The sequence below is a fragment of the Babylonia areolata genome, chromosome 19 (assembly GCF_041734735.1).
Source record: "Babylonia areolata isolate BAREFJ2019XMU chromosome 19, ASM4173473v1, whole genome shotgun sequence".
In the NCBI taxonomy this organism is placed as follows: Eukaryota; Metazoa; Mollusca; class Gastropoda; order Neogastropoda; family Buccinidae; genus Babylonia; species Babylonia areolata.
The window spans coordinates 51,014,077-51,028,791 of record NC_134894.1 but is presented as its reverse complement, the minus strand read 5'-3'; the positions used below and the strand labels follow the sequence as shown (position 1 = coordinate 51,028,791).

Sequence of the window (14,715 nt, the reverse complement as noted above, 5' to 3'; positions counted from 1 at the left end):
GGGGTTTGCTTCTTTTGTGATTTTATCCATGTATATGATGAAAAGTAACGGTGATAGAACACACCCTTGTCTCACTCCAGATGACACCTCGAACCAGTCTGTGAGTCCGTCTTGGGTGCGGACTGCACTCATACTGTTGTTGTAGATGGCTCTGATGTTGTCCAACAGTTGTCCCCTGATGCTGTACTCTTCGAGTGTTTGCCATAGCTTGTTTCTGTCCACTCGGTCAAATGCTTTCTCCTGGTCTACAAACACAAGATTTAGTTCTCTGTTGTGCTCGATTGTCTTTTCGCTCAGTTGCCTGAGAGCGAAGATAGCGTCTGTACACCCTCTTCCTTTTCTGAAGCCCATCTGCGCCTCACTCAGTAATGGTTCCACCTTGTACCTTGTACGCTGTTCCAAGATCTTTGCGTACATCTTTCCTGTGTGGCTCAGGAGGGAAATGCCTCGATACATGCTGCAGTCTTTTTTGCTGCCTTTCTTCTTCCAGATTGGTACCACAACTGCTCTCTGCCAGTCTTCCGGGACTGTCCTCTCCATCCATGCTTTCTGGAATATTGTGGTCAGCCAGGTGATTCCTGTTTCTCCACATGCCAGGATGGCTTCAGTTGTAATGCCATCAATGCCTGCTGCTTTGTTCCTTGGGCTGGTCTTTAGTGCCTGCTGTACCTCTGATCTTAAAATGTTTGGTTCTTCTTCTTCTGGGTGGTGTGGATGAAACTGGATCTGTGTGGTATTTTGGCTGCTTGGGTTCAAAAGTTCCTTGAAATATTCCTGCCATCTATTTTTGATGCTGTCTTCCTTACTGAGAGGGTTCCCATCTTTGTCATTGACCACTGTTGTTGGGCTGTATGGCTCATCTCGTAGTCTCATTGCTTTGACACTTTTGTAGAACTGTCGTGGTGACTGCTTGCACAGTTCACTTAATTCCTCGCAATATTTCTTCCATGACTGTTCCTTGGCGCTTCTGACTGTCCTCTTACAGTGTCGTCTTGCCAGTCTATACCTCACATAATCCTCATCTAGCTTTGATTTTAACCACACCTTGAACAGCTCCTTCTTTTCTTTGACGGCCTCCTTTACTGTGTCATTCCACCAAGCTGTCTGTTTCGCCTTCCCTTTTCCGGTGTTCTTTGTACCGCATGCTTTCCTGAGTGTCTCTGTCAGTGTGTTCTTGAACACTGACCATGCTTCTTCTGCTGTCATATCTGTGCTGTCCACTTCTTCAAGCTTCTTTGTGACTTCAGTTTCCATTTCCTGTCTTACGTCTTCCTTTTGGAGTTTTCTTAAGTTGATCTGCTTGTCTGATGCTTTCTTCTTCTTTCTCCTTGGTCTTTCACTCCTCTGTTTTGTGAATAGGAGAACATTAATATTGTCAATTTTCCACCTACATCAGTGACCATGGATGACAAAGATTTTCTTTCCTTTCCCAGGGTGTGGGCCACCTCAACAGCAGCACGTGCAACTGTGAATGCCTGACCTGCACAGCGGACCATTTCCAGTGTAACACCGGCACGTGCATCCTTCTGTCCTCTAGGTGTGACGGCGTCATAGACTGTCAGAATGACGAGCTGGACTGTGGTGAGCATAGCATACCAAATGGTTTCACATCCTTTAGCGAACAGCGACAGATCACTTCGATGACTTCTGTGCCAGGAAACAATCTTTTATGGTCATGGAAACAGTAACGAATCATGAGTGACTTTTATGCTTGAAAATAATTAAATGATTTTTAGAGATGCCAACAGTCACAAATCAAGTATGAGTTCTTTGCTTGGAAACAATCATTGATACCAGATTTACACGTACAATGTAAGACATATAGTACGCCAACAAAGTACAGATGTGCCTGTCTGTCCCCAACAGCGGTGCAAGGCACCTTCAAGGCGCCAACGGCTGTTCCGGCTGCTGAACCACATGTCCACCCCACACACCGAGAACTCACCCATTCACCTGTCCTCGGTATACCAGTCCTGGTCCTTGCAGCGAGAGAGAGAGAATGAATGAATGAATGTTTAATGCATTTCGGCCATGGGCACATATACATATATTGGGAGTTTAGGGGAGGGTTAATAAGCAATTAACGAAATATGCTATACCAATAGACAGCAAACAGAATTCACCAAATGACATCAGTTTCACTTACACAATATGAATCAATTCTATATCAGGTAAACATGAGCAGATAACTAGCAGACAGTATCACTTAAATCTGTAGTCAGGGTTGAGTCCTTTATACTCTTATCATTTTCATGTTATATCAGAAATAACCTTATTAACCTTTGGTGAATACAAAAAATAATAAGAAGAAGAAGAATTAAAATGTTCTTTGGCCTTCTTCTTTTCATAGCAAAGAAAATAAACTTTGAAACAACACGACTGATATTTTCGTTCCTACCATCTATAAGCCTGTGAAAGGGAATATTATACAAATTTTCTAGAAATTTCTTCCTAAGTTCGGTATATAAGGGACAATTATAAATAAAATGCTATTCATTTTCAATTGCCTTTCCGCAAACATTGCACATTCTTTCCCTTGGATTCTCACTGTAACGATGTCAGTTACTGTTCAACGCTAACACACCAAGTCGGATTTGTGTCAGTGCCACTCTAAAGCTAAATAAACTGACGGACTGTAAATATATTTCATTTCTATAGACATGTTTGAATGATCTGTACAAATCATACCTGTTGCTGTCTCTTATTGCTGAAGACCATTCTTGTATGTACATATCAATTAAACGCTGTTTAAACACCACTAAGAATTCTCTACAATAATCAGCACCCTGATTGTTCCAAACAAAAGAAAATCCAGTTCTGCATAACATTTCTCGTATGCGAGAGAGAGAGAGAGAGAGAGAGAGACAGAGAGAGAGAGAGAGAGTGTGTGTTTACCTGTCCAAAAGAACGTTCCAATGAAAATAGTATATATACACATTCTGAATGTTTAATATACTGTTATCTGTATGTTGTTGGAATGCGTATCCAATTAGTTATTCGTGCACACAATTTATGAAAACATAATATTATACTTTTTAAGGGTTTAAAAATTGCAGAATAAAATGTATAACATGACAAACAGAATTTTTGTTGACTGTAAAAGAAATGAATCATGGAAGTAGTTAGGGCCGCAGAATGCTTCCAACACTTCGATATGAAGTGGATTGTATCTTGTAATGTGTGTGGAAAACTCCAGTGTAGCAGCCTACACATCTCACCAGTACCTGTTGTATACTTTCCAGATTGCCCACGACAATGTCCTGAGGCAGAGGACCCAGTGTGTCCACAGGTAACTTGTATTTGTATTTCTTTTTATCACAACAGATTTCTCTGTGTGAAATTCGGGCTGCTGTCCCCAGGGAAAGCGCGTCGCTACACTACAGCGCCACCCATTTTTTTGTATTTTTCCCTACGTGCAGTTTTATTTGTTTTTCCTATCGAAGTGGATTTTTCTACAGAATTTTGCCAGGAACAACCCTTTCGTTGCCGTGGGTTCTTTTACGTGCGCTAAGTGCATGCTGCACACGATACCTCGGTTTATTGTCTCATCCGAATGACTAGCGTCCAGACCACCACTCAAGGTCTAGTGGAGGGAGAGAAAATATCGGCGGCTGAGCCGTGATGCGAACTAGCGCGCTCAGATTCTCTCGCTTCCTAGGCGGACACGTTACCTCTAGGCCATCACTCCTCTAGTCCATCACTCCATCAACTTGCCGTTGGTCTTCTCTGTGTGCTGTGTGAATCTGATTAGTTATTGTGTGCTCATGGTTAAAATGTCCGTGGACTCTTCTCATCTTTTCTTACTTTGTTGGTGAAATTCCTGGTAGATGTGCTGTTGTGCGTGCACGTGCGCCTCTTTGATTGATATGTGTGGTTTTGATGTTAACATTGTGCCAGCAGTTGAAATAAATTGGTGGTACTGGTACTGTTGTATTTGATGTATGAATGGATTATACTTGTGCCATCACAAACCCGTTAGTGCTTTGTTATCGTCATGTTTTCAAATGTTGATGTTCTGGCATATGTATTCTAAGTATGATATTGGTAGTTTTAGCTCAGTTTTTAAAGTGCATGTATGTAATTCCTACCTAAATCTTTTTATGCGAAAGGTATTTTTATTTCAAATTCCAATACTGCTTCTCTTTGCAGTTTGTCTAGTAGGATCTGAAAGATGGCATGACTTGGTAAATACGCCATGTGCTCTTTTCAACAGGGTTCACAGCTTGTGGAAATCATGGAAGCTTGCAACTGTACCAGGAAAGCTTGCAGTGAGTGTTTAAGAATAAGACCAGCAATCTTAAAAGAGTAGGAGGCTAGGTATGTGTGCGTGTATGCGTCTGTATTTTCCTTCGATTTGTTGGTTTTATTTCGTGTTTTCAGTGGCAAAGAAAAATCGTGATTTCGTCATTTTTAATATGATTTCTTGACTCAGTTTCAAGAGTCAGCTTTCACCATGTATCGCCAATCTAACCGGTATTTAGCCTGAAATTGCTTCTTTCTGCCATCTGGGCAATAAACTACATAATTCGATTTAGCCACCCCCATCTGAAATAAAAACAAATTAGCAATATATGGGAAATATCTCATAAGGTATTATGTGATAGGAAACAAACCAAAATAATTAGGTGTATGTAAATTGTTTGTCTTAATTTAAACGTGTTCCTATAACGATTTGAATATGGCGTTCAACAATATGGTTTCTGTTGAAAGGCTGTGTGATGTGGGCAGTGAGTAAGGTAGGCTGTGTGATGTGGGTAGTGAGTAAGGTAGGCTGTGTGATGTGGGCAGTGAGTAAGGTGAGCATTGTTTCCACAGTGACCACAGTGAAGCCAGTGTGCCGCTTCACACACAGTGTCAGGGTCAGCAATGGACTGGACGAAGAACACACCACGCCAATGGACGCTGTCTACCAGGTAGGCGGTGTACTGTAGTGTTAGTAGTTAGGGGGAGGAGTAGTGGTAGCAGGAATAGTAACAGTGTCAGTCGTAATAACCGCAGCATCTTGGCAGTCTCCAGAACATCCTCTGTGTGTGTGTGTGTGTGTGTGTGTGTTATGTGCGTGTGTTGTGTGAGCGTGCACTTGATGTATGTGTGTGAGGGTGGGTGGGTGGGGGTATTCATTAGAATGGGAAAGATTACAAGACATGATCTTTGTCTTTTTTTTCACCAGTTTCATTGTTTTCATTGCTCTTTACGTTGTAATTAATGATGGTGTCACTAGAGTGGCATAAGACGTTTGAAAACAAGAGAACGCTGGCCATTAAGGAGAAGCGTGAGCGAAGGAAGCAGGGCTCAACTTCTGGAGACGTTTTCCCCTGCAACACCTGTGAGAAGTGCTGCGCATCCAGAATCGGCCTCTTCTCCCATATGAGGACACACACCCACAGATAAGCCTGCCTGGCTTCTCATCCGTCGGTCCGACGGGAGACTCCATCATAACACTGTAATGCCAGTAATGTTACTTTATATCCTCCAAGCCCCAACAGGGTTGAAAGGATTAACCAGTGTCGGTTGTTGTGTGGTCAGCCTGGAGAGACGTGGCGTGACGGAGCGTGCAAGACGTGTGGCTGTATGCTGCGAGGGGACGGCTCTGTGTCCGTGTCCTGCCAACAGCAGCGCTGCCCAGTCTGTCAGCCGGTACGTCCATTGCCTGCATCCACCGCTGTACATCTTCCTTCTGCAAGCCATCTACTGCACCATTGTGTCCTAGTCAGCTGTCATGTTCATTTTACTCACTGCACAAATGGTGGAAGCTGTCTTTCGTCAGCATCCCTCTGCTGCGTAATTGGTAGCTATTATCTTTTGTGCGTCATCCTGGGGTAATATTTTACTGTCTGTACCATCCACTTTATTTGTTCTTAAGAAGAACGTTTTACGGAGCAAAACTACATTTGAGTAGGTTTTCTTCTTTTTTATATATATAAGCAAATAGTCTGAATGAACATGAGGAATATTATCACTCAAATAGATCCTTCGACGGGCGCAATAGCCGAGTGGTTAAAGCGTTGGACTTTCAATCTGAGGGTCCCGGGTTCGAATCACGGTGACGGCGCCTGGTGGGTAAAGGGTGGAGATTTTTACGATCCCCCAGGTCAATATATGTGCATACCTGCTAGTGCCTGAACCCCCTTTGTGTGTATATGCAAGCAGAAGATCAAATACGCACGTTAAAGATCCTGTAATCCATGTCAGCGTTCGGTGGGTTATGGAAACCAGAACATACCCAGCATGCACACCCCTGAAAGCGGAGTATGGCTGCCTACATGGCGGGGTAAAAACGGTCATACACGTATAAGCCCACTCGTGTACATACGAGTGAACGTGGGAGCTGCAGCCCACGAACGAAGAAGAAGAAGAAGAAGAAGATCCTTCAGATGATTTGATGGTGTGCAAGCTGATTATGCTTCATCCATTCCTGAAATGTTGTTGTTTTTTATATTATTGTTGTTTTCATGATGGTGTTGTTACAACCCTTGGTGTCATGCTGCGTGTTGTGCGGCAGGGAGAAAAACGAGTGGCGGTCAGCGGTGAATGCTGTGGTCAGTGTCGTCCAACGGGATGTGTGGTCAACGGAACAGTGTACCAGGTGAAACAACACGAGTTCTCTTGTTCCGCTGTTCTGCAGTTGTAGAGTAGCACGTAAACTATATGTAAATATAGACAGACAGACAGACAGACAGATTCATTGATACATGTAGTTATTACAAGAAATACCCCCTTTCCCTTCCTCCATGGCGTGGCCTGTGGCTGTCTGGATCTCTGTGTATGGGATGTGGGTGTGTGGGGTGTGTAGGAATGTCCTTTCTAGAATATCATGTACATAAGATGGAAAAAATGTATAGCCAGCAAATTCATAGGAAAGAATTATATTTCGTGTTGCTTATTTTGACCGTTTAGATGTCAAATTATCATAATTGGGACAGGCAAAATGAAATTAAGGTGCCATTGTTATTTTATTTGGTGGTTAAGCTGCTCTTGGAGTTTTACAAAACACACACGATATTATACATAATGCACATGTAGTCATTGTAGATAACAAAAAAATATATAAATCAAGTGTTAGAGGGTGAATGTCACTTTTAGGTGTAGGACTGTGGGCGAGTACATGTATCAAAACGTGTGTGTGTGTGTGTGTTTGTGACAGGAGGGTGAGGTGATTCCAGGCAGCAGCAGCTGCTACAGAAAGACCTGCCAGAGAGACGTGAAAGAGGACCTGTATTTCTTGCGGGAGACACAGCGACAGTGTCCCCACATTGACACACTGCCTCCCTGCCTCCACGTGAGTTACATGCTCCCAGCACAGTATGGGAAACTGGCTGCTTCTTTTTCGCAAGTATGTATGGAGACATACACAGATACAGAACTTCCAAGGTGTGCGAGATTTTATTCCTTCTCTTTTAACAATCTGTATAATTTCCAAACGCCACATGTCCGTTCTGGTCACTTCCAGCCATGGCACAATGTGCAAAAGAAGAAAAAATGTCCACACATTACACAATGTTTCCCAAGTGAACGTACTTGGGACACATTCTGTTCTCCTCTGCATGTGACCAACCTATGTTAGACATATAAACCGTGTCACTTTCTTATTCTTTATGAATTGATTGGAGTTTGATCAATACGTAGTGCATACAGGAGGCATTATTATCAGTATCATTACCAACACAAAATGAAAATACAAGAACACTGCTAATATATCAAGTAAAATGGCCTCTTTTTTTGGCGAAGATCTCTAAATAGGAACAATGACACAGAACTGTGGGCAGGTTATTTGCAAAGGGATGGCACCATTGACTACGATCCGATCTCCATTTCAGAATGAACAGCAACAACAGAACAATTTGGAGGAATATATTAACTTATGCATCGTGAATGATCCAGAAAGGCGTATAACTTCTTCCCCTCAGCATTTCACGCGTAACGTTATACTTGGTTTTCTTTTCAGGATTACGATAGCTACGACGACGAAGGATGTTGCCGCACCTGTGTGCCGAAAAGTGAGTTTTGTGGTTCGTCTGTTTATACCTCTTACAAGGAACACAGTTATCTGCTAAATTGTCTACTTGGTTGCTTATTGTTGTCAGAATACCAGGATTGTACATAAAATTATAATAAGTCAAACAAAAGATGATACACGGAGAGCATTGTTCATTTGGAAACGTTTTCAGTAGTTTTTGTTGTTGTCCTTTTAATTAAAAAAGCGTGACACATTAAATTGTGTGTGGAAGTTGCTGCACATTCTTCGTGTGTACCTTCCACCACATTGCATCGTGTCTGGAAGTTGCTCCTCATTCATTGTACGTGTGTACCTATACCAGCTGTGTGTGATGTTGCAGCCATGCTGAAGACCAGCGACTGCGGAAGCTGCACGCCTCGCGCCCTGTTCCCCATCCTTCGGGACAGCATCGCTCACTTCCAGGTCAACAACAGCCAGGGATCCCCCTGCCACAACGCACACCCCATACCCGACCTCACGCAGTGCGCCGGGCAGTGCGCGTCTCACAGCAGAGACATGGATCTCATTGGACGATTCGACGCCACGTGCTCCTGTTGTCAGCCAATCAGCGTGAGCCAACGCCACGTGACGCTGAAGTGTGAAGACGGGACGAGCTTGGAGCACAGTTACACGGTGCCTGACGCCTGTCAGTGTGGGCCATGTACTGGGGGACAGTAGACCGCCCTGGCTTTTTACCACTTCAGCATGTGTCCGTCTGGTCCATTCAACGCTTTTGTGATATGACTTGTCTTTTTCGATGGAAAAAGTCGTGTTTCTTTCTGTTGTGAAAGCAGATTTCTGTTCAGAAACATGGCATGGATATTGTTATATGATTTCTAATGGAAAATAAATTTTACTTTGAGCTTCCAGGAACACTGTTTTATTCTTTATTTTGCGCCATGTTCTCTCTCTCTCTCTCTGATTGCGTGTGTATGCATCATACCGTCACTATGATATTATATTATGATTGCATGATATCAGTAAAGGCCTCAAAGTTTCTACTGTAACCTAACCAGGTCAAATATTCTGTTTGAACTCTCTCTCGATCTCTCTCTCTCTCCCTCAACACACACACAGGCACGCACGCGCACACCACACACACACACACACACACACACACACATATATATATATATAGAGAGAGAGAGAGAGAGAGAGTCAGACTCAGACAAAAATGCAACATATTTTGTGATGCGGAAATCGGAATTGTAATTAAAGATCTAAACAGTACAGAACTTTATTGAAGCTATATTCATAAAAAGATTTGAAATTTTCACAGAACTAGCCATCATACAAACAAAACATTTCCTTTGATTTTTCATGAATCATAATGTAGACGTATGAATACTAAAACGAAAATTTTACACAATAAGAAAGCAGGCATCAGACAAAGTACTGTGTGCCGTACTTCAAGCCCTGTTGTTGTGCTAACAATAACAATGGCAGTCGTAGGATGAACAGAAGCAAAAACAGCAACAGAAGCAACAGCAACGACGCAACACTAGCAGGTGAAACTTTCACAGTAGTGGGAATTGCAGCAGTAATAGTAGCAGCAGCTGCAGTTGCAGTAGTTGCATTTGTGGTGGTGACAGAAAGATATTCACCATAGCATATCAAAGCAAGACATGGTTGGAGAAAAAGACACATTGGTTGATAAGATCACTTTTTACTGCGTAGTTTTGATTGCAGATGCAGATATCACATGCCAAGCTGTTGAAAGCAGCGTTTTGGTGTGTTTTTTCAAAACGCCAAAGTACGCAGAGTCAAAATACAAAACACCAAAAGGCACAGTCTGTCATCAGTTGACATAGTTTAAAGGCGTGACTTCCGAGAATACTTCATTGTCACAAATGATGAAAGTATCGTCTCCTGTTCCATACAAGGCCAGCACCAGTCTTGCCTCTTACTTTTTAGACAGGTTGACATCCAATTCCACACCTAACCGTGTAGATCAGCACGAGATCAAGAGATAAAAACATTCATTTCTACTGTACAAAATGAGCAGCCATTCTAAGTTGTTGGAGTGTTACTTGTGGCCATTCTAGACAGCAGTCCGCATCCAACCAGTTTACACACTGTTCCTCGGACACCAAGGACAAGGATCACCAAAACAGAAGGACAGAATACAGTACATCTTTATTCATCTGACTGGAAATTGATTGTGTATCCACGGGCTCGTCATTCACACCACACAATCTCTCAGCCCACTCACAAAAGTATGACAAATGTTGGACTAAAAGATCCAAAAGTAAAACAGATAAAGCTGAATACCCACAGGCAAGTAATAAAATAAAGCCAGCGGTCTATGGTTCAGTGATCAGCACCAGGCCACGCTGCTCATGAACAGTGACAGAGAGCAGAGCAGATGGAGGTCTGACAAGGAGGAGGGGGACAACGAAATGAGACATCTTACAGTAGTACAAACAGGTGACAGTTGACGCTGTAGTTGAAGCAGAGATTGACCAAGGACAATGGCACTGAAAACACAGAATGGTGACGGGGGTGTGGAGGGGGGTGAGGAGGGGGGAAGCTGGGGGAAAGAAGGTGGTACATAGCGTTAAACTCCGATATGAAAAGCGCTCCTCCAGGTCCCGGGTAATGTGCACGGTACTGAGCAAACTAGCAGAGATCCGACCTTGCTAGAGGGGATATCATTCAGTTGTTAGCGTTTTCCACATGGACAGCAAACTATGTAACTATGCAAATGATAACAGCTGAAAGTCTATGAATGAATGACCAAAACCGACACTTTTTCCCCTCTTTTTGGAACCATGGCTAATGGAGACAACTCGTCTCTTTAACCAGCCAAAAAACGCGCGATGGTTGAGTCCCCTCATCTAAGCCTCCCTCGTCTGCATCGAAAACCGATCATTTCCGTTCATGTTCTGTACAGCACATTTCAAGGAGACAGCCAGACCGCATGCCCCACTCAGCATGCTGTGTAAGGCATATTTTACACAGCAAAACGTTCACATTTAACTAAACAATATAAGCCGATTGTTCAAACGATAAAACGAAGCTGATAGATCAAAATAGATCTGCAGTCAATTCAACAATACAAAATGAAACAATAAAACACAAATTGATTGACGACAGACTCGTTGAAACATAAAAACAAGCTATTCAAACCACCATCACGTAAAATGAAAACCACTTGCTTCTTTCTTGTAGCTGCAGCACCAGTGGTAATGGTGTCAATGTTAGTTTTATTATTATCAAATAACGATGGGAACAGTGTCCTACACAGTACACACAGACCAGTGTGCATCACGATGAAAAAATCACCCGCGTACCCGCGCATGCCCGTGCGCACACGCACACATATGCACGCACGTATGTTACACACACACACACACACACACACACACACATACATACATACATACATACATACATGCGCGCGCATGCACGCACACACACACACACACACACACACACACACACACACACGCACACATTCATATATGCACATGTGAAAAAACTGAGTGCACACAGATACACGTTGCATACATATGTTTCCACATGGGTGCACGCGCGCTACAGGTTTCATTCTTCTCATCAATACAGAAAAGTTTTCCGCTATAAGCTGATTTCATGTTCACAGCCACATGTCAATGAAACATGCACTTGTTGCTCCGACACTGTCCGAAGTAACTATCAACGTGTGGTCTACAGCTCAGCACACTGCAAGAGACTTTCCAGGCCGTTTTAAAACAAAGAAGAAAATGTTCATTTTGATCGAAGAGTATCAACAGTATCTACCTGCAAGGGCATATGTCAGTGTTTTTATAATGTACATTACGAAATGACTTAATATAAGACTTTGTTGTTGTCCTGTCGATTTCATTGTATTTGTATTGTTACGTTTTCAAATAAAACATTGTTTAAACAAACAATTTAAGTACACTGCGAAGTTTTGGTCAGGTCCACGTTGACACAAGGCGATCAGCCCGTGACAGGGTGAACCATGTGAAGTGCTGCACACGTCGTGCATTGTCCTTGCACACTGGTGGCCACGGTGGTGATGATCAGTGAGGTATGTAGAACCAGCAGTGGCTGCAGGCCTGTTGATGGTGGTGCCGATCAGTGAGGTTTGTAGAACCAGCAGTGGCTGTAGGCCTGTTGATGGTGGTATTAGCCTGCTAGTCGCACTAGCAGTAGCAACTTTAAGTAGTAATGGTAGTAGTAGTAATAGTGGTAGTCGTCGTCGTCGTGTTCGTCATGATTCGAACAAGGTAACCTTCACTGAACCGAGACCGAAATGCAGTACAACTTGACCTTAAAGGACTTTTGCCAAAAGGTCGTTGAACTCACTCTACGTCGTCGTCGTCGTGATCGTCGTCGTCGTCGTAGTAGTAGTAGTACATCCAACTACATATCAGAGAATTCGAGGAGTGGCAAATGTGCCCAGATTCCTCCACAGACAATCATATGGACACACACACACACACACACACACACACACACACACACACACACGAAACCCTATCAACTGTTGTCGATTCTCCGATTCAAAAATGCAAAATAACATCAACATCGACAAGAAGAAGAGGAGGAGGAAGAATACGAGAAGGAAGCACAAACACCAGTCAATTAACATTAGGCATTGTTATTTGTGATCAGAGGCACATCGCGAAATTTTGCTGGTTGAATGCTTGTTCAAGATGAAATTCGGCACCTCACACACACACACACACACACACACACACACACACAGACCCAACCGAAACAAGCAGGTGCAGGTGTGGACTTGTGGGCAGGTGAGTTCTCCTTATCTCCGTTCAAGGACACTACCTTGCCATCAGTGACGAGGAAGAAGAAACTCCGTGCATCTGTGAATTCAGATGCAGCTGCTTCTGTGGATTTTCCGTCAACAGTCTGTACCCTGATGCTACAAACACAAGTTATAAGAGTTTGCGTGTAAAAACTCATCATGATATACGGTCGCGGAATACTGTAATGGTGATGATGTGATCGAAGGTATGTGTGGGAACGTAAAAGTTTGCGGGTGCGCGCGTGTGCATGCTATCGCGCAAATGTTCGTGGATAGAATGTGACTGTTAGTTGCAATAAGAAGCTGATGACAGTGTGTGACCCCTAAGCCAGGAAATGTGTTGACTGATGGTGCCTGTCATGTCCCCCACAGTTCACGGAACAAGAGGACAGGTCACTGCACTACGAGTGGCCTCTGGGGGTGTTTGTGTCGCCGTTCACCTTATGTCGGGTCACACACGTGGACCCTGCTCCGTCACTGAGGACAATGTCTCCTCCTGTCTTCTGGTGTGTGCGGGAGGCAGGTTTCAGGCCGTTCGTCTTGGCGCTGTCCGCCTGTGAAGGTTGAAGCGTGCTGGGCGCTGCGTCACTGACCTGCACGGTCTGCACGTGCACACGATCTGACTCCGCGTCACTCCCTTCCGAACTCTCCTCCCCCACTTCCTCCTCCTCCTCCTCCGCCTTGTTGGGGTTTGAGCGTGCTGGGGTTTTCCGGGTCTTCTTTCCCTTTCGACCGTGGATCGTCTTGCGGACTTTGTTCTTGGCCTTGGAGCCGACCTGGCTGATGACCCCTCTGGCGGCCTTGGCCTTGGCCACGGCCCTGACTTTGGCGTGGTCCACGGAATGCTTGGCCAAGTCGATGGTCTTGGCCATGAAGTCCATGATGACGCTAACCGTCATGGAGACCAGGGCCAGGCCGAAGAAGGTGTAGACACAGGACAGCAGGAAGAAGTTGGGGTGCTCGGGCAACACGTCCCCAAAGCCGATGGTGCTGGTAGTGATGAAGACAAAGTAGAAGGACTCCAGGTAGGTCCAGTTCTCCCACAGCCTGTACATGCCGGCACCCAGGAAGATGTAGGCGAAGATGAAGCCGATGGCGATGGGCACAGGCAGCTGGAACTCGTCGTGCATGTCGGCCTGGTCGGCGCTGTCACTCTGGTCCGTGCCGGGGTTCTGGGGCTGCCCGTGCTGTCCGGCCCGGTGCGTGCTATGGGGACCCTCGCTGTCCGCCCTGCCGGCGTGATCCTCCAACTCCACGTCCTGTGACCCGCGCTGCCTGACGTCTCTTCGTTCACTCCGACCTGCCCCTGACCCTGTCACTCCCCCATCCACACCCTCCCTCCTTTCACTCTCCTTCCTACCCCCATCCCCTTCTCCTCCTCCTCCGTCCCTCCCGCCCCCTTCCTTCTCCTCCCTGAAGTGCACCTGGGGGTGGTCACCACTCCTGTCCACTTTGCGGTAGCTGCCCTGGCGCTGCAGGTCCAGGGGGTCAGTGCCCTGTCCCCGCTCAGGGTCGGCGGGAGGCGGGGAGGAGTCGTTCATGCGGTAGGTGGAGGCTTTCTTGGCCTTGGCGCGCACCTGGCGGCAGTAGCCGGTGTAGTAGTACCTCCGGAGCACGCCCCACAGGAACTTAAAGACGATGGCGAAGCGGCGGCCCAGGTCGGCCAGCACGATGAGCGCCAGGGGGATACCCAGGGTGGCGTACAGCATCGTGGCGATCCTGCCCGCCTTTGTGGCCGGCGCTATGTTGCCGTAACCTGGAACAGGACCGTCATGGTTTTTGGACAATAGCCGATGGCACAGTGAAACTGTTGTGTGATTGTTTTATGAAGATAGCATCGAAGTTCCCCATCAGCGGGTCAAAAGGGAAAACACTATTCACGTGAATATTGGAAAAATTCGCGTGCAGACAGCTCATACATACGCGCGCCGCGCAAGCAGCAACA

At 45.1% G+C, this 14,715-nt stretch overlaps 2 protein-coding genes across 6 annotated transcripts in view; one reads left to right on the top strand and one right to left on the bottom strand.

The window, feature by feature from the left end:
• The window catches only part of LOC143294198 (uncharacterized), a 117,193-nt gene extending 108,519 nt beyond the window's left edge, over nucleotides 1–8,674 (top strand). Inside the window, exons 80-88 of the mRNA XM_076605629.1 lie at nucleotides 1,434–1,581; nucleotides 3,243–3,289; nucleotides 4,214–4,268; nucleotides 4,816–4,913; nucleotides 5,527–5,637; nucleotides 6,503–6,586; nucleotides 7,145–7,279; nucleotides 7,946–7,997; nucleotides 8,337–8,674. Of these exons, the coding sequence (XP_076461744.1) occupies nucleotides 1,434–1,581; nucleotides 3,243–3,289; nucleotides 4,214–4,268; nucleotides 4,816–4,913; nucleotides 5,527–5,637; nucleotides 6,503–6,586; nucleotides 7,145–7,279; nucleotides 7,946–7,997; nucleotides 8,337–8,674 (1,068 nt within the window). The remainder of the gene's footprint in view (nucleotides 1–1,433; nucleotides 1,582–3,242; nucleotides 3,290–4,213; nucleotides 4,269–4,815; nucleotides 4,914–5,526; nucleotides 5,638–6,502; nucleotides 6,587–7,144; nucleotides 7,280–7,945; nucleotides 7,998–8,336) is intronic.
• A 522-nt stretch (nucleotides 8,675–9,196) lies between these two features.
• LOC143293826 (uncharacterized) overlaps nucleotides 9,197–14,715 on the bottom strand; it is a 138,479-nt gene continuing 132,960 nt past the window's right edge. For all 5 annotated transcript variants that reach the window (XM_076605098.1, XM_076605095.1, XM_076605097.1 and 2 more), the window contains one exon: nucleotides 9,197–14,526. In XM_076605098.1, coding sequence (XP_076461213.1) covers nucleotides 13,172–14,526 — 1,355 coding nt within the window. In that variant the 3' untranslated portion in view covers nucleotides 9,197–13,171. The remainder of the gene's footprint in view (nucleotides 14,527–14,715) is intronic.